The 25705-nt window shown below is 40.8% G+C and overlaps 5 protein-coding genes across 15 annotated transcripts in view; 2 read left to right on the forward strand and 3 right to left on the reverse strand.

Moving 5' to 3' along the window:
• The window catches only part of smog (G-protein coupled receptor 158 smog), a 33825-nt gene extending 20947 nt beyond the window's left edge, over positions 1-12878 (reverse strand). For 2 of the 5 annotated variants that reach the window (XM_036812718.3, XM_065863750.2), the window contains exons 1-2: positions 12613-12878; positions 10656-11054 (exon numbers count right to left, since the gene is read on the reverse strand). The gene's annotated coding sequence lies outside the window, so the exon portion shown is untranslated. The remainder of the gene's footprint in view (positions 1-10655; positions 11055-12612) is intronic. The other 3 variants (XM_036812720.3, XM_036812719.3, XM_036812721.3) reach the window with 3 other exon arrangements.
• A 386-nt stretch (positions 12879-13264) lies between these two features.
• On the reverse strand, positions 13265-15263 carry Mon1 (vacuolar fusion protein MON1 homolog). Its single transcript, XM_017069627.4, has 3 exons — positions 14568-15263; positions 14352-14503; positions 13265-14295 (listed from the first exon to the last, which is right to left on the reverse strand). The coding sequence occupies exons 1-3, from the start codon at positions 15155-15157 to the stop codon at positions 13454-13456; spliced, it is 1584 nt and encodes a 527-aa protein (XP_016925116.3). The 5' UTR covers positions 15158-15263; the 3' UTR covers positions 13265-13453.
• Positions 15264-15457: 194 nt separating this feature from the next.
• mRpS2 (mitochondrial ribosomal protein S2) lies at positions 15458-16492 on the forward strand. Its single transcript, XM_017089803.4, has 2 exons — positions 15458-15593; positions 15651-16492. The coding sequence occupies exons 1-2, from the start codon at positions 15569-15571 to the stop codon at positions 16421-16423; spliced, it is 798 nt and encodes a 265-aa protein (XP_016945292.2). The 5' UTR covers positions 15458-15568; the 3' UTR covers positions 16424-16492.
• LOC108021196 (uncharacterized) lies at positions 16424-18246 on the reverse strand. Its single transcript, XM_017089789.4, has one exon. The coding sequence runs from the start codon at positions 18151-18153 to the stop codon at positions 16603-16605; it is 1551 nt and encodes a 516-aa protein (XP_016945278.3). The 5' UTR covers positions 18154-18246; the 3' UTR covers positions 16424-16602.
• Positions 18247-18815: 569 nt separating this feature from the next.
• Positions 18816-25668, forward strand: mxt (Eukaryotic translation initiation factor mextil). Of its 7 annotated transcripts, XM_017089542.4 has the most exons (10): positions 18816-18915; positions 20283-20856; positions 21031-21352; positions 21448-21519; positions 21794-21854; positions 22311-22648; positions 22715-22788; positions 22850-23252; positions 23337-23455; positions 24775-25668. In XM_017089542.4, the coding sequence occupies exons 2-10, from the start codon at positions 20455-20457 to the stop codon at positions 24886-24888; spliced, it is 1905 nt and encodes a 634-aa protein (XP_016945031.3). In that variant the 5' UTR covers positions 18816-18915; positions 20283-20454; the 3' UTR covers positions 24889-25668. The 7 variants fall into 7 exon arrangements, with proteins under 7 accessions (XP_016945031.3, XP_016945030.3, XP_016945028.3 ...); XM_017089541.4 differs by having other exon boundaries at positions 22311-22788; XM_017089539.4 differs by lacking the exon at positions 24775-25668 and having other exon boundaries at positions 23337-24539.
• Positions 25669-25705: the final 37 nt, after the last annotated feature.

Consider the following 25705-nt stretch of genomic DNA (forward strand, 5'->3'; position numbering starts at 1 on the left):
AAAAGTTGTTGTTCCCCCGAACAATTTAACTTTTTGTTATCTTTCTCTAAATGATCACAAACAGTAAGCTTAACAGGACATTGAGAAATAGGTCCTAAGAATGGTAAAACATGTTTAACAAGGGATCTTCCCTTTTTTTATTGTAAGTAATTTATATTACTTTATAAATTTCCAATTTAGGTGATGAATTACTTCAAAGTGGCCCAAAAATAAAGAAATTATATCATTTTGGGGATTATGTTGTAAAACAAGACTCATAATAGGGAACCATGTGAGGATGAAATACATAAAATCCCGAGGCGTGTCTCAGGATGTAATGTCCTTTGGGCCATGGCAACATAATGAGCTAAAAATAGCAAAGACCTTAGCAGACGGGGAGCAAGCGAGACAGAAAGTAGAGTGGAAGGGAGACAGAAGACAGAAGACGAGAGACAAGCGAGACAAGGGCGCTTTTCATTAGACAAATGTTATTTCGCACACACGCACAGAATGGGGCACAAAGCTGGGGCGTAAAACAATCAAACAATGCAACAAAGCCGCACAGCACACACACACACACACACACACACCCGCACACACACACACTAGTACACAAAATGGTTAACAATTAAACAATGAGAGAGCAACAAGCACAGCAATTGCAGAAGGAGCACCATGGCATTATAATAAGGAGTGCCGCTGACAGGCTCGAGGACAAATTGTTCGCCGGTCTCGAACTCTCAAACTCTTGCACCCGCAGCATTCCATTGTCAAAGTCCCGCTTTGCTTAAGTCAACGCAAGCAGCATAGTACACCCACTAAACAGCTCCCCAGCGCCACCTACTTTGCAGTATTCCCTAACCCAGCAAAACCCCAGAAAAGCCAACAAATCAGACAGCATCGCTTGAAATCGCCTCCCTCGTGCCTTTGTCGAAACATTTTCAGCTAAAAGCTTCGAGTGCCGGTCCCAAAACACTTTTCCAATTAGGCTTTTCTAGATAAATTCAGCCATTTATATAGATACAATAGGTAAATACAGTGAACCCAGGTATATCTAACTTTTAATATCTATTATAACAAGTAAACTAATAAAAAAAGTAAAATATATAAATGATTTCTAATAAAGAATAGATTAATTCAGCCATTTATATAGATACAATAGGTAAATACAGTGGACCCAGGTATATCTAACTTTTAAGATCTACAATATTATAATAAGTATTCTAATAAAATAAGTAAAATCTATAAATGATTTCTAAAAAACATTTCTATGTTTATATTATAATTTTAACTACTTAAATAAATTACATCAAAATATATAAAGATTTTAACCATAATTTTTATAAAATATAGTGGGTTTACCTTAAAAATACCTATAACGATTAAAGGCATTACAAATTTTTTTATTGTATAGTACTTTCTGGCCTAATCCCTAAAGTTGTAAAGCTGTATAAATTACCAGTTAGTAAATAAACCTTTTCAGATAATTAAAAAACACTTAATTTAAAATCACCCGAAATGAAATACATGCAAATTGTAATTTCCCAGACAACACTGTATAATGAGAAAGGAATAAAAAAAGTACAAAGAAGAGACAGCACTGTAATGGCTGTGCTATTTTTTGGCAAAGGGGGCGGAGTGGGCGTGGGGTGCCTGCAAAACCCTTACAAGGACGCGGACATTGTTGTACAACAATCATTTTAATCACTTTTCAGGGTCTGGCGCCGCACTTTGTTGTTCTTTGGCTCTTTTGCCGCATGGCCCACTTCTTTTTTTTGTTTTTTTTTTTATTTTTTGGGGAGAGTGTTTACATGCACAATTTACTCAAGTGCTGCTAGTGTTTATATCATTAAAAGCACGACCTTAGAATCTCGTTTCTGAATAGATGGTTAGATCGCTATCAAGCAATTTTATTGCTTTTTTGTTATGATACAAATATAATGGCAAGAAAAGGAAAAAAGACATAATTCCAAGGCTATTTTACTTTTTTAGTTCACTTTAATAGAACATTTGGGAATACAAAAGAATCAATTCCTTATAAATACAATTTTTAAAATATTAAAGCAATTACACCTTCCTTACCAAAAATTTTAATAAAATGCTTTCGAATTATACCTTTATATTCGATTATATTATTATAGTATAGTAGTATATTACCAATATTTATTATTTATTATTTATAAGTGATTTGAATACCCTAGTGAATTCGGTGTCACCCCCTCGATAAAGAACTTCCTCCTAAGACCGCCCCGAAAAGTATGCCACACAAAGCAGGGATCCAGCCGATTTGCTCATCTGTCTAATAATAAATGATGCCCAAAATTAGTAAAAATAACCATATGGAGGATGCGCATACATTTTTCAAATTACGATTATTCATCATTCATTCCCTGGGCGACTGTGGCTGTGCGTGGGCAGACTTATAGTATGGCATATATATTTATAGGCATATATACAAATACAAGGATATGTATTATGCCTCCGTAGACAAGCGGCTCTTTGGCCGTAATTTACTTGGCCTACTTGGGCTAAGTGCGCTTTTAGATAAAGTCGCTACCGAGTCGGCTTGGCACGCACAAGCGGAAAAGGAAAAGGGGGGCGGTTGGCTGGTGGGCGGGGCTAAGGTTCACTTCAAAATGTCGAAGGACCAAGACCCACTGTGTATGTGTGGGTGCGCCTAATGTTATGCTACGGCATAATTTGTTGCTTGAAGTGAAAAATTGTCAAGCACACTCAACGTTTATATACAGCAACAAAATTGAACTTTTCGAGGTCATAGCTTTTTATTAGCTTTGTTGTTGGCCTTAAGGAAAAGGTTGGATGATAAGAGGAAAATGGGGGTTACACAGTGGGGCCTACGCTAATTTAAATTAGAAATTAAAGGGTTCTTTCGTTTTTAGATGGGTCTATTAGTTCATTATAATATTAATTTTTTTATTTTTTAAATTAGGTAAGATTAGAAAACTATTTTGCATGTTTTTTAAGAAAGGTCTACAAATTACGAAACTGATTTTTATTTTAATTAAGAATTAAGGGGTTCTTGCGACTTCAGATATGTGTAATACTTCATTAAACTTTTACTTTTTATTGGATTACATTAACAAATTAAGATAGAAACTGTGGAAACTCTCTCCCTATCTACTATTTACCATTCTCATTTATATTTTTAATCATATTTTAGTAAGCTCCACTGTACTTAGACTATAGAAGTGCTCCAATTTGGTCACATCAAATCCATAGTCGGCTTACATTTTCCTGTTTATTTCGCTTGGGAGAGCGTGAAAATGTGTCGCCTCGATTGCTGTTTCGATTGCTATTTACAAACAACGCCTTTTCCATTTTCGCTTTTCACACAAAAGTTCAAATTTCACTTGATTTTATTTCGATTCATTCTATTTGTGCAGCCTGTTTTCGCCCTGTCCCCCCAGTCCCCCCAGTATTACGTATCCGTCCCTCATCCTGTTCCATTTTCCCGGGCGGATCGGAGCTGTGTACAACATGCATCCAATATGTGTATCTAAAGTGCAGTCAAGCGGCAACAGAACATGGAAAACGAGTGGCAGGGGGGGGGGCTGTCAGGGGGGTTGCCGGAAAAGTACGGGAAAATTCCCATTCTCAGCTGATGTCATTTGAGGCTGAGCCGTTGCCCATGGCAATGTCAAGTGGGCGCTGTGGCTGTGGATGTGGATGGGTCGACTTAAAGGCCACATTTAATTGCATAAGAAATTGCAGTTCATAAATATCTTGTGCAGAGGCGGTCTCCTAAATAAGACCTAAAGACCATTATTAGGCAGGACAATGGGGCCCAGATGATCCAATGATATCAATGACAATGCAGCCAGATTACCGAGGTGAATGGGTAAACAAGTTTGCCTAGCTTCAAGTGTTGGCCAAGCGTTTAGGTTTTGTTTGAGTAGATTAAATTTATAGATTGTTCAACAAAGTGTACGAGAGATAGTTTTGGTTAAGTGGGATAATAGTTTGATAACATTATTGGCTGACAGCAAAGGATAGGCTGGGAGATGGATGACTTGTTTGTCTATAAAAGATATAATATCTTAACTATTAGACACTATTTAATTTAAGAAGATTAAGTATATTTATAATATATTTTTATTTATATACTGATACAGCCAAACCTCTTTTAAATCCTTTGATTTTCTATGTTTTCCGTTGACCTATCCCAAACATTTTCACCTGGTGTCTTTCTTTCTAACACCTTAACCCCACTCAAAATGCAAGGCACTGCCCCACTCTAATTGCAATTTCTTCTTCAACCAACATTTTCTTTTCGGTCTTTAACCTTAACATCCATTACAAACTGCCAGATCCAAATTAAATCCATACAATACCAACACATAAATTACAATCTCTGGCTAATTAGTTCTTTGCCCCAGCCAGACAGCCAAAGAATCCTTCGAGTTCTGCCAAACTTTTCTCCACCCCTTCTAATCTCTTTTTCCCCGGCTTTTGTTTTAAGAAATCCACTTCCATGCCATTCTTAACATGCAACAGGCATGCCATTCCACTCTCCATTCTTCCTGCTCCCTGACCCCAAATCCTGGGATGAATCCGCGGAGGGGGCCAAGACAATAAAGTGGGTCCAAACAAAGCAACAGCGACGTGGCACCACATAAAAAGCGCCATAAAAAAAAACAGCGGAATAAGGCGGAGAGACTAGAGCACATAAAACCGAACAATTGCCAAAAATCAAATGTGACAACTTTTACCAAAATTAAAATCAGCAAAAGTGAAGCCAAAACAGCCAGTAAATGTTGGCCCAAAAGAGAGAAAGATAACAGGACATAAAGGAGGAAGTACATGGTATGTGGGTGGTGATGGTGGCGTACCAGGCATAGGGATGTGGTCTATAAAGAGGGAGGAGTGATGGCTCCGGTCCGAATCATTGATGCCAAACGGAAATGTGCGCACTTTCAAGAAGTGCACTAAAAATGGCGACGAGCACTTCCGTTGATGGTTCGTCGGGCCCTAGATGGGCACTGTTCTGCTTCCCAGCACACTGACTTTGAGTTGGAATCTCACTTGGACTGCGACTAGCTGGGGAAAAAGTCCCAAGCAACTTCTTGGCGTCAATAAAAAGTGTCTGTAAACAAGGCATCTAATATCGATGGGTGAGTTGGGTGTCATGCGAAAGGTAAAGCTTACTCACCTTACTCACACAGAGAAAACTTTGTCTTTAACTATCAGCGGTGTTCAAAAACAACTTTACATATTTTATGTCTCCACACTTAGGGTGTAAAAAGTGGCAAAAAGTATAGCTTAACTCTTGCTAGATTTAAATTAGGTTTTTTATAAAAAAATTCATTATAATATTTTTAAAGAAAAATGTATAAAAAAAAGGTATTTGATTTTTTTTGTTTAAGTTTTTAATAGGTAATTTCACAAATTAAAAAAAAAATTATAAAAACGAAGCCTCAAAAAAATAATATTATTTAGATCCACATAAAATCCACCTATATTCCACAGAATCAGTCACTTCAAAATAGTTATTTATAAAAAGACTCTTAATTTTTATTTAATTATGCACGCTGTTCAATTTAAAAAAAAAAATGCAAAAACTACTGAAAAAATTAAGTTTGCTAAATACAGTTCCAGTTAACCAGTTAAAAAACTGTGGTAAAATAAAAACAAGTAGCTGAAGTTGCATTTTATTATATGGGCTGGTTATTTGATTTTTAAAAATATTGAGGTATAATAAATTTGACACTTAATCAATATAAATATAGATTTAAGGAATTGCTAAACCTGCTATAAATTTCCTTTTATATTTAACACATTCTAGTCCCAATTATTTTAAGAAAAGGCTACTAAAAACCTATTTTTAAACCACTGTGAATTGGAAACTGAGACAGCGATTGACTGGCCTTTAGACTAGTGCCTCCTTCTGTTTTTCAGACACAAACCAAATAAAAGGAGAGTAAAAAATAGAGGAAAAGCTGAATGGGGAAAACAAATGTTCCCATGAATGTTGAATGATGGCGGCAAGCCAGGGCAGACGGAAAATCAGGAACGCAGCACGGCCACTAAAGAGGGATCGGAATTGCAGGCCACGTCCGAGTTTGAGTTCGTGTTTTCACTCCTGATCTCGGAGACAGAGGGGAAAACCGAGTGTTATGGGGTATGTAAACAAGTGGCGTTTCACAAGTAATTCGAAATTGCATTTAAAGCGACTTAAACGCTTGACAACGGACAGCCCAAGGAGCCAGCTTCATTAGCCCGGCTTGTGCGCACAACATGGCGTATGATTAATATGGGACTACAGGGCAGTAATGAACACCGCCTTGGCTTCATCACATCCTTCCTGAAATTTCGGGGCGGCGGCTAATTGCATAACAGCCGAGCTTCGGAACCGGAACATTACGACCGGGTTCACTTGAGCAGAAACGAAGCGTTTGGCCTGGAAACAGGCAATAAAATTTGGTCAAAACGCCATGGCCAAGGCATACAGATAAGCGTCAAGCGGTTCACACATTTTCCTACCAATAGGAATACTACCAGGAGCCACCACCCTTCGTTTTCCCGCCGCTGGAAATGCGCTCAAGCGTGAATATTAAACGTTTGCTTAGAAATGCGAGGCAACCGCCTACGAGTAATATTGCCCAATTTCATCCCCCGAAAACTTTTTTTGTCCAGACGACATGGTCCCACTGTTTGGCCAAACTTTTCTCCTGGCCCAAAGTTCGGGCCAAAAGCAAAAGTTTGTCAGCCAAAATGGAAATGGAAATGAATATGAAGCGCAGATATGTAAATAGTCGTGCATGTGCAAACGGGAAGTTGCAGATAGATTCGGTTTTGTTGGGCAACCAGCTGGAAGATCGCTGCCCAGCAATTATATCAATTCGAGATTAGGGTTAAATTTAACTATTTATAGAGAGTATATATCCGAAACCCCATAAAACAAAAAAGTTTATACACAGGTTGTACTTTGGAAAATTATTTCTAAGACCTCATTTGCTCTCTGAATTTTCTATTTTTCTAATATGGTTAACATATCATATAATAAACATAGGTACAACACTTTATTATCCCGCTATAATTTAAAATATACAACAACCTTTTTTGTTAAAGAAATAATGTGTTAATGGCTGATTTAAAACAAACCACTTTAAAAACTAAAGATTAAATAACTTAATGGTATAAATAATACCCCTAAAAACAAGACACAAGCTGTATATTAACCAAATGGTTATCATCATTTTAATTATAAAACTATATTTCCTAAGTTATTATTCATTCATCACAAGAAAAAGCATATTTGCATACTAATAAATAATAAATTAAATAAATAACAAATAAATAAATAAGTAAATAATATAGTAAAAACCTAATGTATACGTTTAATTAATGATTTATAATATATCATTTGCTGCTTCTGTTTATTTTCCACTTAAGCATACAAACCCCATTAGTCATTTTAAAGATTAAAACTCAAAATCAAAAATTAAATTGCCAAATAGAAATTTGCATATCAAATTGAATTGTAGGCTTTTATTTAGTTTACCGAAGCTTTATTCAGATTAAATGAATTGCAAACGAGAGGATATAAAATATAAGTCTTCATGCGCTTGTTTGGCTTTATTAGACAATTGCTGAACTGTAATACAATCTTGTATTTTCCGGATCTTCCTATCTATCCTCCCAGAAACACAACGCCAAGGACAACTTGGCAGGGTGGTTATTCCGGTACATACATACATCTCTATATATACGAAATCCTCGCATATCCCTGCGCACATTTGACTGCCCAAAATTGCTTTGCTTTGACATGAAAAGGTGAGTTTGGCAGTTCGCTGCCCTGGCAATCCGGTTTTGATCTTTGCAGCGTAATAATTCCCCTTTCGAAAGCTGTGCTAATCACATAGCGTGTCCTTGAAAAGGACCTCGCCCCTTTTTTCGCCAGAAAAACAATATTAAGTCCTGTGATGGCTCTTTAAATCGTAAATTGAGCTGCCAACGGAATGCAGGCCCGTTTTGTGCATTAATATGCAAAGCACGCGGCACGTCATTAGTAGAGGTTTGTGACGAAAGGGGGTGTTTCTGTGGCCAGGACTTTGGCCAGGATGTGGATGTGGATATGGATGTGGATGTGGATGTGGGTGTTGGTGAGTCAACATAATGAATTATGCCACGCCTAACGAGTACACAGCAGCCAGCACGGCCCGGCACAGAAATCCAATAAAAATTCAATAAATTCCCCACAATACCAGCTATACAGCTGCGGTTAACCAACTAGCTATCTAAAAGGAAAATAACAACGATTTAAATTGAATAAATGGAACTGGATTTAATATAATTTACAAGCAACAACAGATAATTCCCTAATAAGTTTCTTTCCTAATAAGTTATGATGTGTTGATACCAATATCTTCTAGGATAACTGTATATAATCTTTAAAATTCCGTAAAATATGTAATATTTCAGATAATACTAAACTTTCAAGCCCAATATCTATAAAAAAAATAAAGTTTCCCTTATAGGCTTAGAAGTTTTAATCATAATATCATTAGAACAACTAAATATCTTATGAAATCTCTACTATAATATACTTATTAAATAAACATAAAGTGAGTAACACAACAGATGCTATGAAACTTTAAAAAATCAATGTCTATAAATTAGTTTCTTATCTAGCTTTTTTATAGCAAATATATTTTTATTTTTATCGAAATATTTGGCATACATTTTTACCTATTTTAATCGAATCAAAGCCAATTTCCACTCAGGATATTACTATATATTTATAAGTTCTACCGCACCTGTATGTCCTGTATAAGACTACGATAAGGGAGAAAAAGTATGAAGGATGGGCTGAGTGGTGTGTGGTTGCGTTGAGGAATTGCACGTGGAGCTCTGTGGGAAATAGTCCTGGCCTATTCCCTCACATGTGCTGACAAACAAAGCCGCCATAAGTCCGAGTGGAAAGAAAATACAAAAAAATACACATAATTTACTTTTCAATTTTCTTTGCATTGTGGGAGGCGATGAAGGATTGGAACCGGGAGTGCGAGTGGGCGTGGCAGGGTTCATATAGTAGTGACTGCGTGAGCGGCGCCTATAAATAGACAGTGGGAATGGCAAATGCCAACAGCGACAACCGGAAGTCGCAGGATCCGATGATATATGGTCTGGAGTTATGCGAGTGTGGGCAAAAAAGAGGGGGCTACATAAGAAAGCAACTACTGAAGTGGCCAACAAATTGAAAACAAACAAAATAAAATAAATGGCCAACCTTTTGGGCTCCCATTGATATATTACTCGCATTAAAATATGTTGTGTCTGACATAAATTCATGTTAAATTGTGGCCATATGAATGTCCTACTGGACGTATACTTATTTTATTAAAGAATTAAAACGATAAATATAAGTAAATATTTTATTATTCTGATGATATACTGAGTATTTATAACAATATTTGTAAAAAGTTTATTAATACTTTGTCAATATTATTATTTAGATGCCCGTTAGCAAACAAAGTACTTAGCTTTGAACACTTTGATGCCTTGATGGATATTTAATGCGAAATAAAGGACACCCAGTACACTATCATAGACCCAAACTATTAAGATTATATCTTCATCCACCAGACATAAAGACCTTCTATCTTTTCCTTTTCGCTTTGACCGCTCAATATTAAATTTCATAAAAATTGTGCGTGCCTATTTCCGTACCCAACTTGTCCTCGTCCTCCTTCTCGTCTTCATTCTCGTCCACGTCCACGTCCCTTCATCTTCTGCTCGTAATTAATTTACGACAAAAATAGGGTTAATATCGCCCAGGACACTGGGATATATACAGAAGCGATGGCCCGAGATGGCCCGACCTCCCGGTTCCATATCGAAGATTTCCCGCTCCTGTCAACACAGTCATCAACTGTCTGTCGCTCAAATTGCTGTCACTGCCGAGGACATGGACGCGGACGCGGACGTGGATGTGGATGTGGATGAGGATGTGGATGTGAAAGTGGAAGCGGGCAAGGATGCGGATGCGATGGCGGAGCGGTGGATGCGGTCGCGGACCTTTTTCCCTTCTTTTGCGAGTTGCCTTCAGGCAAACGATGCCTATTTGATCGGGGCCAAAGGATAAACAAAACGAGCGAACAACGCATCGCAGCAAAAAAAAGAGGGATGTTAGGTTTGAAAGTTAAAATACCCAGCAAATAAATCCAATCTTTAACGGGACTATTATTAAATTAGCACTTAGATAATATTATAGTATATTCCCGAAGATTTAAGAACACAAAACTTTCCAAAGCTTATAAAAAAATTTTTTTGTTTGCCTCTTACCATAATTGAAACTTTATTTTTGATTTTATAACATATCTAGGTTAAAGGCTATTTTCATAAATATTATTTTTTCTATGAATGTATTATAATTTTTTTACATTTTTAAAAACACACAAAACATTTCGGTTCTTTGTAGGAATCTTTAAATGTAAAAAAAAAAATTTGAAATCCTAAGATCTTAAAAGCTTTCTAATAAAGAACCACTGGTTTAGTATACCCCAAAATTACTACGAGTACTAATACTGGGTACCAAAAAGGAGGCTCGAAATAAAATGAGAAAACGTTAAAGGAAAAGGAAGCTCAAAGGCAAATGGTCGCCCCATTCCGGGAGTCCAGATCCAAAGTCAGTAAGACAGCGACGACATACTAACCTAAAGTTATAGGGCCCGGGTCAGCAGTTGCCAGTTACGCCTTTTCCATGGTTAACCAATTCACTTTTGTCGCTCGCGTTTTTTTTTCTTTTCGGTTGGGTGTATTTTATATTTATTTTATGCCGCTTTCTATGTAAATTTTTATGAGCGCGCGCATCAAACAAAATTAATTCGAAAAATTGTTGTTGATTTTGTATCGCTTGTAGCTGGGTTATTTCGATGGCTGCAGTTGGTTTTACGCGGGCTTTACAAAGAGGGTTTTTGGCTGGTAAATTAGATTATGTGCCGCACTCTTTTGATATTTTCATTTGTTGATTTTCAGTATTGATTTTGCTTAAATTGAAATTTGCTTTTGGCTTTCATCAGATGGCGAGTAGTTGACAAGTTGAATCAGGAAAACTGTATTGAAATTAAAAAAAAAATAATAATAGCACTTAACACTTATCTTAATGAAAAATCCCACAACATTTTATCTGTTCACTCAGAGTAATTTATACACACAATGATGGTTTGTAAGTAAACCATAAATATCCTGATTTGCTTTGAAAACACTCTGTGCTGACATAAATAAAAAGTAAGCTGCACGTTCCAGGGGTTAAATCATGCAATCAATATCTAGATATTTTTTTACTGCTGGTCCGCTGCTGAAAGTATGCAATCAAAAGTTTAAGGACTGCAATTTCTCTGAGAGTTTTGCGGAAACTTTTTAGAACAACAATCAGAATCGGCAGAAGAAAAATAAAAGAGTTGATCAAGTTTGGCTTTGAGCTAATATTTCTGGTGTTGAAGAATTTATAATAATGATGAAATACCATAAGATGATGAAATTACTGAGTTTTTGCTTTTATTCAATTTAAACTTTTCAAAGTACAAACTATGTTGTACCTAATTTGCCTGTTAGGAAGCTGAAATACTAACTCTGTTTTAATTTTTCCAGGTTACTATTTTTTATTTTATTTGAAATACACAATGTTAGCTGATACAATACATGGTATTCGTGTGAAATATCAATTCTATTCATTTCAATAATATTTTTTGTAGAGTTTAATAGTCTTTTATTAATTAAAACTAACTTCTTCCTAGCTATTGAATTACTTTTTTAATATTTTCCATTATGATACAAAATTATGTAGTTTTTATCTTCCTCCAGCTTTCTTTAAAAACTTCTTTCTTGCCAATTTTTTATGTGACCAATTATGAAATTTGGCCAATTTCGCTGCACTCCGAAAAAGTTGATTAAAGCCCGAGTAGAAAAGGCCGAAAGAAGAGCCATAAAAAGTCCAAGGCGCTGAAACTTTTTCCGAGTTAAATAGAATCCTTGGCTTGCACCTACTGCTGCTCCTGCTCCTTTTTTTATTCCTTCTTTCTGCTACACGCGCTGCTTTCAAAATAACTCTAGGATACACAAAAAGACATCCTGTGGCCTCGAATGTGTGTGTGTGTGTTTGTCTGTGTTTGTGGGAAAGGTGAAACTTTGGAACTCCTTGTTGTTGATAATTCAGGACTACGAATTCGGCTCGAAAGGCGAACGGCAAATTAACGAGGAATCGAAAACGAGGCGAATACGAAACGGGAATTCACGAGATGTGCGTATAAAAATAAATATATTTTGCTCATAAATTAAACGATTTGCACAGTAAAAGCGGGTAGACCAACACGGGCGCAAAACTAACTCAGCGGCGTCTCACATACACATGCATATGTATATCCTGCCAGGATTTCGTCCTGTTTGTGTGTGTGTGTGTATTAATGCCGCCGCAGAGCTAAGCGCGCAAAAACCGACAGATACACGAGCATTTAACACCCAAAAAATGCGTGGCGCATGTTGAAAAGCTGCTCCTTTCGAGCCAGTTGAATACAAAAAAAGGACTGCCCGTTACGCCAGTAATTTTCCTTTTTTCCTCGTGTTTTTTTTTGTGATTTCACCACCACGCGTTTTTCGACATTTTTCACATACTCATCGGTTTAAGCAATTATTTTTTTCAATTTCTTTTCGGTAGGCACTGGTTCAACTTGGTTTTCCCGTGGCAGCGCCCACAATCGAAGCGTGTGCGTTCGCGTTTGTGTCCTGTACTCAATTGTATCTCCGAGTATTCCGCCAGCACCTTCACATCATAATCCTTGCCGATGCGAGTGCGCGCGCTAAGTTGTTGATTCCACAAAAGCTCGCTCTTTAAGGGTCCTTTGGCTCTCAAAGTAGTGATGGGAAAAATAAAGTTAGGTCTCTGATAAATCATCACTGGTTTCAGTCCGTGCTTAAAGGATGCCTTGAACTAGTGGAGACTCAAACCATTCTTCAGGATCCTTAGACTTTTTAGGGAGATCCTTGATTATTGTTCTTTACATATTAAATTTAAATATAATATGTTTTGGACTTACCCTTAGCCTACTTTACACAATGGTATATAATAGCTTTTCATGGCAGGATACAAACGAATTAACTACGTTCGATTACTTCAATATACAAAACTTCTACACTTTAAAAAATAATCTCCTGTTCTTTGGCCCTTTTCCGGCTTTATGAATGAATAAATATTTCATCATTATTTAAATTAAGTTTTACGCAAAATCAAACTATTATTATCCAAAATAATAAAAATAACTGCCTGTAAAGTTTTAGAATTTACTTAGAGCTTTAAATTACAAATGTACATGCGTAATTATGGTATACAAGGATCAGTTAAGCAGACGCCGTCACAACTGCAGCAGCACAACAACTTTGTCCTGAATTGGTTGGCAGAAGAGCAATATAAAAATAGTCATATATCTCACAATTCCCTAGAAATGCTCGCTACAGCTTAGAATGTGGCATGGTTCCGTATGAAGTACACGTCGTACTCCTTCTCGATCCACTTGATCAGCTTGTCCACGTACTTGATCACGGTGGCCTTGTCCACGACCGGTTCGAAAACGGCGTAGAGTTCGTAAGTGCCGGTGGCCCAGGCCAACACCACCTCGCGCTCCTTCACCTCGTAGATAAGCTTCAGCGGTCTTGAACTATTGTGAATGCGGTGCAGCAGGTCGCAGTAGATGGCCTCCAGACGCTCCAGCTCCTCCACTGACTTGTACGGATGCCTAAGCATGGGACACAGCAGTTGGGCCGTACTTTTCGGCTTGTACAAAAAGTGCCGCAGCTCGGGGATTCCCACGACCTGTTGGTATAGTTTCGCATTGAACGGCTGCTGCAGCTCTTCGTTGATGGCCTCTAAGCAATGGTTTTTCCTCAGCTTTTCCGTAATCTTGGCCTTGGCCTCTGCCAGCGTGAAGAAGGCATCTCTATCCACGGATAGCAGAAGCAAACACGCCTGACAATCATCTGCCAGATAGGAAACATGCGCATGCAAATACCCATTCATATCGAACTTGGGCAGGCAGATGGGCGACCAGTTCTCCGAGCTCTTAAACGACTCGGAGCACTCTACCAGGTTGAAGATCAGTCGCAGATCAGCGGGATGAATGGAGTACTTCTTCATGCGCACCAGAGCTATCAGTTTGTTATTGGCTATCAGCACGGCAAAAACCAGATTCTTGATTTTAGAGCAGTTGCTCTGAATGGCGCTGGTGATTTGCGTGCGTATCGTTGTGGACAGTGGGAAGACGCGTATTGAGTTGGTCAGAAATGTGAAGATGTTGTTGGACACTGCAAAATGGAAGAACAAGTTATAAAGTTCCACATCTAGATGTTTTCATCCTTACTCTTGGCACTACTGCTATCGTTCGCTAGAAGATTGTAGAACAATCGCTCGCTGCCAGAGAGAAGTCTCCTCAGATCAAAGTTTTTGCGCCTCTCGAATATCTTTGTCATGTGTGAGTACGTCAATATCGACAGTATTTGATTGTAAACATCTCTGAGGAAGAATACGGAAACCGCATTAGTTGTAATTATTATCAGAAGCTAGAAAAATGACTCACCCTAGTTGGAGTTGCAGCTGCTGGACACTCATGTTGCTCCTGGTGGCGGCCACCAGGATGAGCGAGCTGCGCTGCATGAAGGCGAACTTGATGCCGGCCGCATGTATGGAAGTAATGGCATCCTGGCCCATCTGGACGAAGCTCACCAGCGCCTGGATGACACCGAACAGAGTGGCCAACTTATCCTCGTTGCCGTGCAGCGAGAATATGGGTTTTCCCGCCTCGCTGAGTATGAAGATGTGCTTCTTTTGGCCCTGCCACACGCTGTCATTCTGGTAGTCGTACTCCTCCTCCAGTCCGCCAATGGAATCCTCTGTTTTGGCGCTGGTCGAGGTGCTTATGGCCAGCGACTCCTCGGAGGCAGCCAGGCCCTTGTTCTGCTGTCCAGGCTCCGGACTCAGGGCACTGGTGTCACGTGAGCTGGACAGGCCATCCCTCAGCTCGGAGATAATACTATGGTTCTGTTGCTCCGCCTCTTGGTCAGGATCCGCCTCCTGATAGAGACTCGGCGACTCCGGCTCTCCCTCTGCATCCAGGTACTCGCAGGTGGAGTTCGTGTCCGACCTGATTGACGTCTGCTCTACTTCCATATCGATTTTGCGGCTATTTCAGTCGATGGAACATTGCAATTTGCCAATATTTCGCAAAAAGTACCAGTTTACAACGAAAGGTTCCAGCTGGCTGTGGCGGGTTTTTCAACACTGGACATGAACAGATGATGAAATGAGTAGGGTGTTCCTAAAAACTATGTTTTAATTAGGCACTTAATTTTACTTCTTAAATTAACGATTTGCGTTAAGTTATAATTTTTAGTACACATATTTATTAATCACCTCACATTTTGTTTTAAAACTAATTTAAATTTCAAAACTTATATTTATAGCGTTTTTAAAACGGACAGCATTTTGAAATCGCCGCTAACCAACACTGCCTAACAGCTGCTCACAAAACCCAAAGGGAAGAAGAACAACATAGGTTATGAAAACACGAGCCGCTCCAAAATGTTGAGAAAATCGCTTACTAGCCGTAAGTAATCAATAAAAACCCTAAAGAAAATTCATTATAAATGTATCCCCTTGACAGTGCCCCGTTTTGGCCAGATGTGCGGTCTGCCGCGACGCCTGCAGAGCACACAGCCGGAGCAATCGGCAGAAACGGAGCCGGAGGACATTGCTCTGGTGGAGCAGCGAATACTGAAGCACCCGGACTACTTCCAGGTGCACAACCTGTTTACCGTGCGCGATCTCTTCAACGCCCGCGTGCACTATGGCCACAAGGAGGGCTCCCTGGACGACCGAATGCGTCCGTACTTGTTTGGCAGTCGTCTGGGCCACCTGATCTTTGATCTGGACAAGACGGCGTCGCATTTGCGTGATGCCCTTAATTTTACCGCCCACATTGCCTTCCGGGATGGCATCATCCTGTTCTTCAATCGCAACGCCATGAACTCCCATCTTGTGGAGCAAAAGGCCCAGGAGGCCGGGGAGTTCTCTCACACTCGCTTCTGGCGCGGCGGCATATTCACCAATGCCAATGTGCAATTCGATGCGGTCACCCGGCTGCCCGATCTCTGCATCTTCCTGAACACACAGAACAACGTGATGTCTCAGCACACGGCAGTGCGTGATGCCGCCAAGATGGCCATTCCCACGATCGGCATTGTGGACAGCAACTGCAATCCCAATTTGATCACCTACCCAGTGCCCGGCAACGACGACTCCCCGGCAGCGGTGGAGCTGTATTGTAACCTCTTCAAGGAGGCCATTCTGCGCGGCAAGCGGGAGCGTCGCCAAATCCTTGGCCTTCCGCCCCTGGACGAAACCCAGCCGCGACGCAGTCGCAAGCAAAAGCAATAGTTTTAAGAGTGTCAAGTTGATTTTGTTACATTTATCTGAATACAAATACCGATGAACGTCGACCCAGAATGAAGAGAAGACTGCTGACCTTGGATTGCAGATGTGTCAATTCGTTGCAGGTGCCTTGCAATTGAAGAATCGTTTAAACCCACGCCTTGGGTTAATATCCGGTAGCAGTTCTAGGGCGGCAGCAGAGATCCGCCCTTTACGAAGCTGTTGCTGTAGTGGCTGTAGTACGAGGGATTGGAATTGGAGCCCGTATTACTGACAGGGGTAGGCGGCCAGTAGTTGTTCGCCAGCGGAGGATTATCGGGCGGCGGCGGCGGAGGTGGCGCCAAAGTTCCAAGGGTGGAGAGATCGGCGCCGCCCTTAATGGCACGCCCGGGGCCAAAGAACTTATCCACCTGAGTCTTCTTGAATTCATGCAACGAAGAATAGCCAGTGGTGGGTTGCTTATCCTTGGGCATGTCCCATGAGCCAATGTTCGGCGACTTGCGCACAAACACCTGGCCCTTTTCGTTCTTGTTATCCTGCTGCACCCAGCGCTCTGCATGCTTCACTGTAAGCATCGCCTTGTGTGCGCCAATGTACTCCTCGGCCTTTACTAGGCGCTCCAGCTGCTGCTCGTCCAACTGGTCACGCGGCAGCTTCCCCAAACGCTGAACAGTTCGCTTCCAGTTGTGAAACTCGCGATTCTTGAACGGCTTCATGGCCATGCGGTACTCCTTCCACTGACGCTGGCGCTCCTCCTTCGTACCCGTCGGAATATCATCCAGTGGAGGAGGTGCCTCCGGCTTCTGGATCCACTGGCCGTTGATTTGGACAAAGGTGCCGGCACGCTTGGGCTTCTTGGAGGGTTGAGCCTCTCCGTTCGACTGCGATTTGTTGCCATCGCTTGGCGGCGGTGGCGGAGGCATTAGCTTGGAATCTTTGGCATTGTTGCCCCGACTATTAGAGCTGAACTTCTTCTTGTTCTGATTCTGATTGTTGCGATCGTTTCCCTGTGCACGCTCCTTGGGCACCAGATTCCAAAGGCTGGGGCACTTGGGCATGGGCGGTTGTATGGGCGGTGGTCGATGCTGTGGCGACATCATGTCCTCCCAAAAAGGAGGCGGCTGCAGCGGTCGCTGGTTTTGATTACGTCGTGGACCGGGGCCACCACCTGGTCCTCCGAAGCCCATGGGTCCATTGGGTCCCATATTTCCCATGGGGCCATTGGGACCCATATTACCCATGGGACCATTGGGTCCCATATTACCCATGGGTCCACATGGTCCACCAGGGCCCATTGGACCCATCGGGGGTCCTCCTGGACCAAAGTTGCTTCCCGGACCCGGTCCGAAGCTGCCACCGAAGCCCATGTTCATCAGCTGCATCGGAAGTGGTGGGGGTCTGCTCAGTGGCGGATAGTTGTTCCTGTCCTGGTAGTTGTTCGGTCCTCCGCCTCCTTGGTAGTTGCCATTGTTGTTGGGTCCCCACTGTTTACGCCCATTGTTGTTGTTGTTGTTGCTGTTATTATTATGGTTATTATAATTGTTATTTGGGCCATAATTGTTGGAATTGCGCTGCGGTGGTTCGGCTTTCGAGTCTGGTTTCAGTGCCTCCTTGCACTTTTTCCAATCTGCAAACGACATTTGTAGCGGCTTCGTCGGCGTTTCATCTTTGCCGGATTCTTCGCTGGTCTCCGCAGATTCCTCTGGTGCCGCCTCCACGGCCTCGTTTTCAGACATTTTTCAGCAGAGGCGTTAAATTGGGAAAAATATTGTGATAATCACAATTTTCCACAAATTCGTTCTACACAGCTAGAGATGACAGAATAAATGCATTGTTTCCGATTGACCGGGCTATCGATTATTTTTAAGTTCATTTGGGGAGCTTCCCTCAGATATTTTGTGGTTCTCAAATTTTTATTTATGTGTATTTAATAAATTGAATAATTTAATAAAGTAAGTTTTGAGATTTTATAACGGACTATTTGTAAAATTAATTTGGGGATTTTAAATATATTCATATATATATTTATATATTCAATACAATATTTTTGAAATGAAGCATATTATATGAATTACTTAAATAAAAATATGTGCTCTAAATTTTATGTTTAAATATATGGTAAAAATAAATATTTAACGATTTAATAATACTCATGGAAGAAAAATTTTGGGGGCGTTCACACCAAGCGGAGTTTCTGCAAACGTAGATGATAGGCTTTCAAAAAGTCTGTACACCGAATAAGAATGAAGAAGAAGAAGACAGTACCAACTGTTTCTTTCGTTTGTTTGCCACACAATTCGTTATTACAAATAAATCTAACGGTTTCATAATAGTAATTGATGCAGATGTGCCCTTGTCTGAACAGCTTATTGCTCTACCGATAGCTAGAGATGAACTTGTTCGACCAGGTGGCAACGCCTCGCGCTGAATGGCTTTTTGCGTCACGGTGGCAACATCATAATTTCATTCGCAGTCGAGTCGCAGAGATTTTGGTTTTGGTAAGCTTTTGCATTTTAATTGGAATTTCGGTGGAAAATACACCAAATAAACAAGCGTTCCGAGTCGGGGGCCTTACCAACTATATCGCAAAAGAGAGCCCAACGCGAAAAGTGTAAGATCTTAAAAGCGAGTGGAAAGTCGGTCGCCAGCGAAACGCGCAGTTTGCTCAATTTAACGAAACGCTCGCCGTGCCATCAAAATATTACTCAATTTCGCGGAGTTTTCAAGCCCAAAAGGGATTTGATTTATTAATAATTAAACGCCGTTGCCGAATTTTACTTCAATCGACTTGCATTTTTGTTCAACGCCCAACGGGAGCCAGCTGCGCTGCCTGCGTCGACGTCGGCAGAGGCCATTCTTGTTGTTGCTATTCTCGACATATGATTCAATAGAACGATCGCCTCTCTCTCTCTCTCGTTCCCCTCTCCCTCCCACCCACGGATAATTTCAGTTTTTTGTAATATTTCTGTTGCCTGTTTTTGTTGTTGTTGCTGCTGCAGCGACTGTAAGTGATATTTAAAAAAAAAATGAAATGTGTTCGCATGGAGCGAAAGTCGAACTAAAAACAACACAAATGGCCGTCCGTTTGTTGTTCCCATTTATGCAAACAATTTTCATTAATTATTTACATATTTCGCTTTTGGTACTTCGCACCACCGGAACGATTGAGTCAGCAAAAGCCGCGAGGGCGCCAATGGGTTAATTGGCCACTAAACTATAGATAAATCCAGGTGTTATCAGCTAAAGCCGCTTATCACACGCGCGAATCATCGCTAAGGCCAAAGATATACGAGAGCTGTGCGTCGCAATTCTCAAGATTCAGAAAGAAATGAGGCTATACCCATATCCTCAAGAACTAAAAGTCTTGGCTTTCAAAGCTTTCCTTAGAACTATCCAATTACTATCTTTAATTAAGTTGAACTAATTAGTTTTCTTTGGTTTATTCTCTGTAACTCGAACTTTGGTTTCTTACAAACTTTTCCTATGTTTAGTTCTCATTTTCTTTGAGTTCAATAGAATTTTCCCAATCTAAACATAGAAAAAAGTCATGTTATAACTACATTATTAACCCTTTTTAATACGAATTTTTTACAGAAATTATCATTTTAGTTTTTGGATTATTTTATAGCTAAAGGAGGGTCCCCAATTTCAACGGTTTCAATCTAAATATTTATTAAAAAGAATTTAGTGTCCTTAGCCTACTACATTTTGTTCTTGCTTCAAAATCGCCTGTTTGACATTTTCCACTTGTCATTTATGCATAGGATTTTTGATTGAAGTATCTATAGTTGAATTAAAATAAATTATCAATAACCTAAGAATCTTCAATTTAAAGAAACCCCTAAAATAATCTCCTTTCTTCCAGGGGGAGGTGCGGAAAAAAGCTTCTACGATTTCTTTTTCACCAATTCTTCAGCAAACATTCAAACGAACGAACAAATAACCAGACCTTTTAGCTGAGCTCAGCGAAATCGGACAACAGGCAGGACAACCTATAGACTTCACTGAGACACTATCGAAACCAACGAATACCGAAAATGGCCCACACACACCTGGGACGCGCCGTGAAAAACATTGAGGCGCCACGCCCACTGAAGACACAGTCACGATCGTCGTTAAAGAACAGCTACCTGGTGATCGAGGAGCTCATCCAGTTGATAGACAACGTCGCCGTGGGCCTGCAGTCATGCAACACCACTCCGGACTCGATCACGCTGCTGCTGCACAACCTGCGGGTGCATGGACCGCAGCTGGAGGCGGTGTCCAAGGACACACTGGATCGGGCCTTTGTCGTTTTCCGCAACGCTTCGCAGGACGAACGGCTGAACATAACGACGCGCCTCAAGCTGCTCGAACTCATCGAGCTGCGCGCCAAGAGCTGGGACAATGACGACACAATCGCGTACTATAAGTCCAAGCAGCAGATCTCCAACGTGGAGGTGAGTCTGCCAAAGAGTCTGTCTAAGAATAACGTGTTAATTGCGTGTTTTGGGAAAATTAACAAATAATTGTCAAGTAATTAACACATTATCTTCAATTAATCTAACTTAATGGATTTTTGCGGGCTAGAAACGATCTCCAAACAGAATCTAATGACCAATCCTCTCTTCCAGCTGCCCACGGAATATCAGTACGATGCTGGCGTTCAGTCAGGCGCCTTCAGCACCTCCCCCACATTCGGCCTCAGCGGCGGTGTTGGCGGTGTCAATGTTGGAGCCGCAGCCGCCGCTGCAGCCGTCTTCAATGCGGCCTCTGCAGCCGCAGCCGCCCAAGCAGCGGCCATTGCGGCCGTTGGCTCACCCAACCAGCAGCACATGCTGCTGCCGCCTGGTGAGGTCATCCGTAACTCGGGCAAGTTTCCCAAACCGACCAAGATTCCCGGCAAGACGTACTGCAAGGATGAGGTCGTGATTCGCAATGCCGACTCCGGCAAAGGTGAGTTTTCCCCAGCTATCAAGTGTCCCGGAACACACTGATCTATGAATATGAATTTTAAAAAATGTATTCCCAAAAATCCCGTGGCCACAAAGTCATGGGCATCAAGGGGCGACGCGTGCACATGATCGAGGAACTAAGCGAAACCATTATATCGTTTCAAAGAGGTAACCCCCAGAAGGCTGGTTTTAATTATCCTCATTGCACCCGCATTTCATTTGGCACGCTTTTTGCACTCAATTATTGGCTGGTGGCTTGTACCAAAATTTCGCATGAGTCCATTTTATGATACCACCTAAATATATCGTTTACTACCATCAGTCATATTCTTATACCATTTTATTTCCATGCTATAAATATTTATTACCATTTTATTATTTCATTTTAATGTATTTTAACTGATTTTCACGACACAATTTATTAATGCTATTTCTTTATTAGTCAACCCGGGCGCCAAGGAGCGTTTGGTACAGATTACTGGTCCAGCCGAGGAGAAAATTAAGTGAGTAATGTAAATGTATATAAAAAACATTTTATAAATGGGACGACCTTGCTTTATTTTTTTTTATCACAATACATAAGTTAATACTTAATAGTCATACTATGCCTAAGGTACGTTTTCTCTTCAAATTAAACGCCAATTTGTTTTTATGTTCCTATGCTTTTTTCGGATGGCACCCATTTTTAAGGGCTGCTCTATCCTCACTTTAAATATTACCAAGTACCTATAACTCCTTTCTCGAGTCCTTGTTAGTATTAAAGTTGTATGATATATCAAGGAACTATTATTTTTACCACTGCTGTATTTAGCTTTGTGCTAAAGTTGACAACTCAAAAAAATACTATCATAAACACTAAAGTTTAACCGTAAAAATCGATAACGATTGGCAGTCCCAAACTCAGATTCCGTCACATTCTTAAGACGCTCTTATTAAAATATGATTTCTTTAAACGACAGCTACGCCAAACAATTGATGGAGGACACCATCCGTCGTAACGCCTCGCCGGTCCGCCTGGAACCCGCTCCCGGCGCCGGAGGATCGTGCTCCTCGCTGAACTCGTCCAACTCGGACGACGCCATCGTGCAGCCGCGCACTCCAAGCGGAAGCAGTCTGGCCAACCGGCTGAGCTTCAACTCCGCCCAGAATTTCATGACCGCCACCGCTGCTGCACAGCAGATCTCGCAGCAGGTGCACCACCAAACGCACCACCAGCAACAGCAGCAGCAGCAGCAAGTTGCCGCAGTAGCAGCCGCAGCAGCAGCGGCGGCACATGCTCAGGCGACAGCCGCTGCCGGTAAAGTCTTGCGTCCCAATCAGCAGCTCCTTATGCACTCATATTCCACAAACGATGCTTCCGTAGGTGAATACAAGTTCACGGTCAACGTGGGCCAGCACCTTATCAAGATCACCGGCGACTGCTGCGAATTAGTGCGCGTAAGTGGAGTCATTAATATTTCATTAAATCCCCTAAATAATATAACCCAATCTTTACCAGGTGGCCAAGCTCGTCCTCGATGACTATTTCAGCAGCTCGGAGTTTCTGGCCTCCATTGAGGCTGGCGCCGCTTTCGACGGCACTTCTCTGGTGAGCCCAGTGACCACGCCATCGACTCCGCTACCCGGAGGCGGGCCACCACAATTTTTGCTGCCTGGCACGGACAGCGGCATTGGACTGAACTACGCCGCCTCCTCGGCCACCAACAATAATGGCGAGGGCGACGACGAAGTGTTTGCAGAGCCTACCAATGGTGGATCCTCGACTAACAATCAGAATGGCTTGGCCAGATCGCGTCGCAGCCACTTTTCGCGCAAGGAGTCCACGCCGGAGTCCAAGGGAGTTCGCGAGAAGTTTGATGTGGACGAATTGGCAGGCCTTAATCCTTTGAAAAGCAATGCATGTAAGATTGAATCCTTTAGTTCAGGGCTTTAAGTTTTATTTAATGATGTACTATGTATCTAATATGTAAATTACCACACTACAGCTCGCGTCTCTTACGATATTGAACACTTGATCTACTACTCGAAGAGTCCTCACGCCTGGGCCTTGCCCACCGACTGGCAAAAGATGCAGGAAACAACGCCCTCGATTCTGCGCAACAAGGTAATTCCGCCACACGATGTCCCCGTCGACAGTATCGTACACTCTTCGAACTCCCCCGACTTCATCAACACCACCATTGCACCTAACCCATCAGTAATAACAATTTCGACTGCGCCTACAGCTATATATACAGTAACCTCCACCCCAAACACCAACATCACCAGCACCACCGTTGGAGGAGCTGCTGTTGATGCAGCAGCAGCAGACAATCCCATAACCATCACTAACAAGCAATCAAAAGGGATCATCGTCGATCGCGAGACCCGTCGCCTTCCCAAGCCATCGGCCATGTCCGATCGAAACCTGTATAATAAGCAATTGCAAATCATAACCAACACGGTGGGTGGATCGCTTGCTCCACAGGGAAAGAATCGCCAGTCTAACTATCAAGCATCCCAGGTGAAGGCAATTTTCCAACGCTACTGCGAGGACGATGAATTCTCCATGGCCTTGTGCGAGCAAGAATCAAACAATAATCGTGTTTTCTTCTAATTTCGAATAATTTTTGTAACACCCCGATTACGTAGCCGGAATACGTATCGATCATAATTGAATCTCAGCCACAGATAGGCAATGCTTTTCATTTCGAATCATCACAAAGCAGAATTCTTGCTCCTTTAATTTAATATTACTAACCATTAACAAGCGCAAAACATGAAGAATTTGATAATGATTCGAATGAACACCATTATTATTATCATCCAGTCATATACTTAAAGACATACCAACGAAACCAAACCAATTACAAAGTGAAACTATTCGCTAGTCTTAGACGTAACGATACATCTAATGCATAAAATTGAAAAAAGAAATGTAACTATAGGGAGAATCTGTGTTTTGGCTGTGAAACAGATTAAGTCTTCGCTAGAGGTAAACTGAAAACGCGGTTCGAACCGTCTAACCATTAACAAACATTCTCGAATTCACACAAAACATTTGCAAAGCTGTAATTAATGTTTTAATAAGACTTATAACAAGTGTAACAAACATAGTTTTAAGCGTTTTATCCCCCAAACACACATATTCAGTACGATTTATAAAAAAAAATCTAATAAACATAAGGGCTTTCAAAGTCCGTAACAAAGCTTGGCTGGGTTTAACTGACACACCGCATATAGTGCATTGTAAATGTGTATTACCATTGAACTGCTAACTCATCCAAAGCACGCTCACCAAAAAGCACCCCAAAATGGCTAACTTAGGCATTAAATGTTCCAAATGTACATACATATGTTTGTCCAAGGTAAGCTCGACCCTGTTTTTGAGAAACCTAGTTATTTTGGAAGCTACTATAAAGTGATTTCTTCTTTCGACAACAGGATCTGCAGGATGAGAGCCAGCGCTTCGATGCCGAGAAGTATCTGGCCAGCATTAAGACTGCCGCCAAGCGAGACATTGTGGCAGCCGACGAGGTCGAGACCCTGGATGAATAACCCCACCCATGGAGCGGTCCAAACTGACAATATAGATAATACGCATATGCTATATAAATGTCCGGGGTGACAGACAGAGCTAGACTATCCTTCAATGCTTTTGGCCCTAGCCTCATCTAACAAACGCAAAAACAAAACGACCAAAAAAAAAATATTGAAAAAATCAAGCAACTCATTGCTAAACTAACCTTAGAAATTACCAACGAAAAAATCAACAACTTTCATAATAACTAGAAAATTCAACGAAGCTCTTAGTTAAGTTCAAGCGAAACGGGAATCGAACTTCCCAATATTTACTAATTTACAAAATGCAGCTAACTGAAAAGGCTCGAAAAAGGCCTTAACTTTAATGGCCCACATTAAATGGAATGCATTTTTAGTAACTCAATAGCGAATGACACATTTTTAGTTTCAAATTCGTTTCTCATCCCTTCCCAACTTTGTTTCTCTCCCAACCAAATAATTCTCAAAATGGAAAAAGAAATGTATTAATTCATCTATGTGTTTATTATTATTTTATAATTCTTTTGTGACTTGCTCTGAATATCATTTTTCAAGATTTGAAATTGTATTTTGTTTTCTCTAGTCTATGCATCATAGAAATTTTTATATTATTTTTGTTAAATTCATGTGGGAAATGTAAAACAAAACGATAACCACACCAAAATTCTTTGAATTTCTGTTTATGCTTTAGTTAATTTATTTTATTTATTTTGTACAAATACAATATATTCTTCAAAAAGATATTTGCAAGGAAAATAAAATGGAATCAAGATCAAACACAGCATCTTTCACAACTACCAACTTTAACCCAGAC

This window comes from Drosophila suzukii, chromosome 2L (genome assembly GCF_043229965.1).
Source record: "Drosophila suzukii chromosome 2L, CBGP_Dsuzu_IsoJpt1.0, whole genome shotgun sequence".
Classification (NCBI taxonomy): domain Eukaryota; kingdom Metazoa; phylum Arthropoda; class Insecta; order Diptera; family Drosophilidae; genus Drosophila; species Drosophila suzukii.

Coding starts and splice junctions, on each gene's coding strand:
- Mon1 (XM_017069627.4), bottom strand. CDS start 15,157: ATGGAAGTAGAGCAGACGTCAATCAGGTCGGACACGAACTCCACCTGC. Junction 14,504..14,567: donor CAGCTGCAACTCCAACTAGG/GTGAGTCATTTT, acceptor ATTCTTCCTCAG/AGATGTTTACAATCAAATAC. Junction 14,296..14,351: donor CGATAGCAGTAGTGCCAAGA/GTAAGGATGAAA, acceptor TCCATTTTGCAG/TGTCCAACAACATCTTCACA.
- mxt (XM_017089538.4), top strand. CDS start 20,455: ATGGCCCACACACACCTGGGACGCGCCGTGAAAAACATTGAGGCGCCA. Junction 20,857..21,030: donor AGCAGATCTCCAACGTGGAG/GTGAGTCTGCCA, acceptor CCTCTCTTCCAG/CTGCCCACGGAATATCAGTA. Junction 21,520..21,793: donor CATTATATCGTTTCAAAGAG/GTAACCCCCAGA, acceptor TTTCTTTATTAG/TCAACCCGGGCGCCAAGGAG.
- LOC108021196 (XM_017089789.4), bottom strand. CDS start 18,153: ATGTCTGAAAACGAGGCCGTGGAGGCGGCACCAGAGGAATCTGCGGAG.
- mRpS2 (XM_017089803.4), top strand. CDS start 15,569: ATGTTGAGAAAATCGCTTACTAGCC. Junction 15,594..15,650: donor GAGAAAATCGCTTACTAGCC/GTAAGTAATCAA, acceptor TCCCCTTGACAG/TGCCCCGTTTTGGCCAGATG.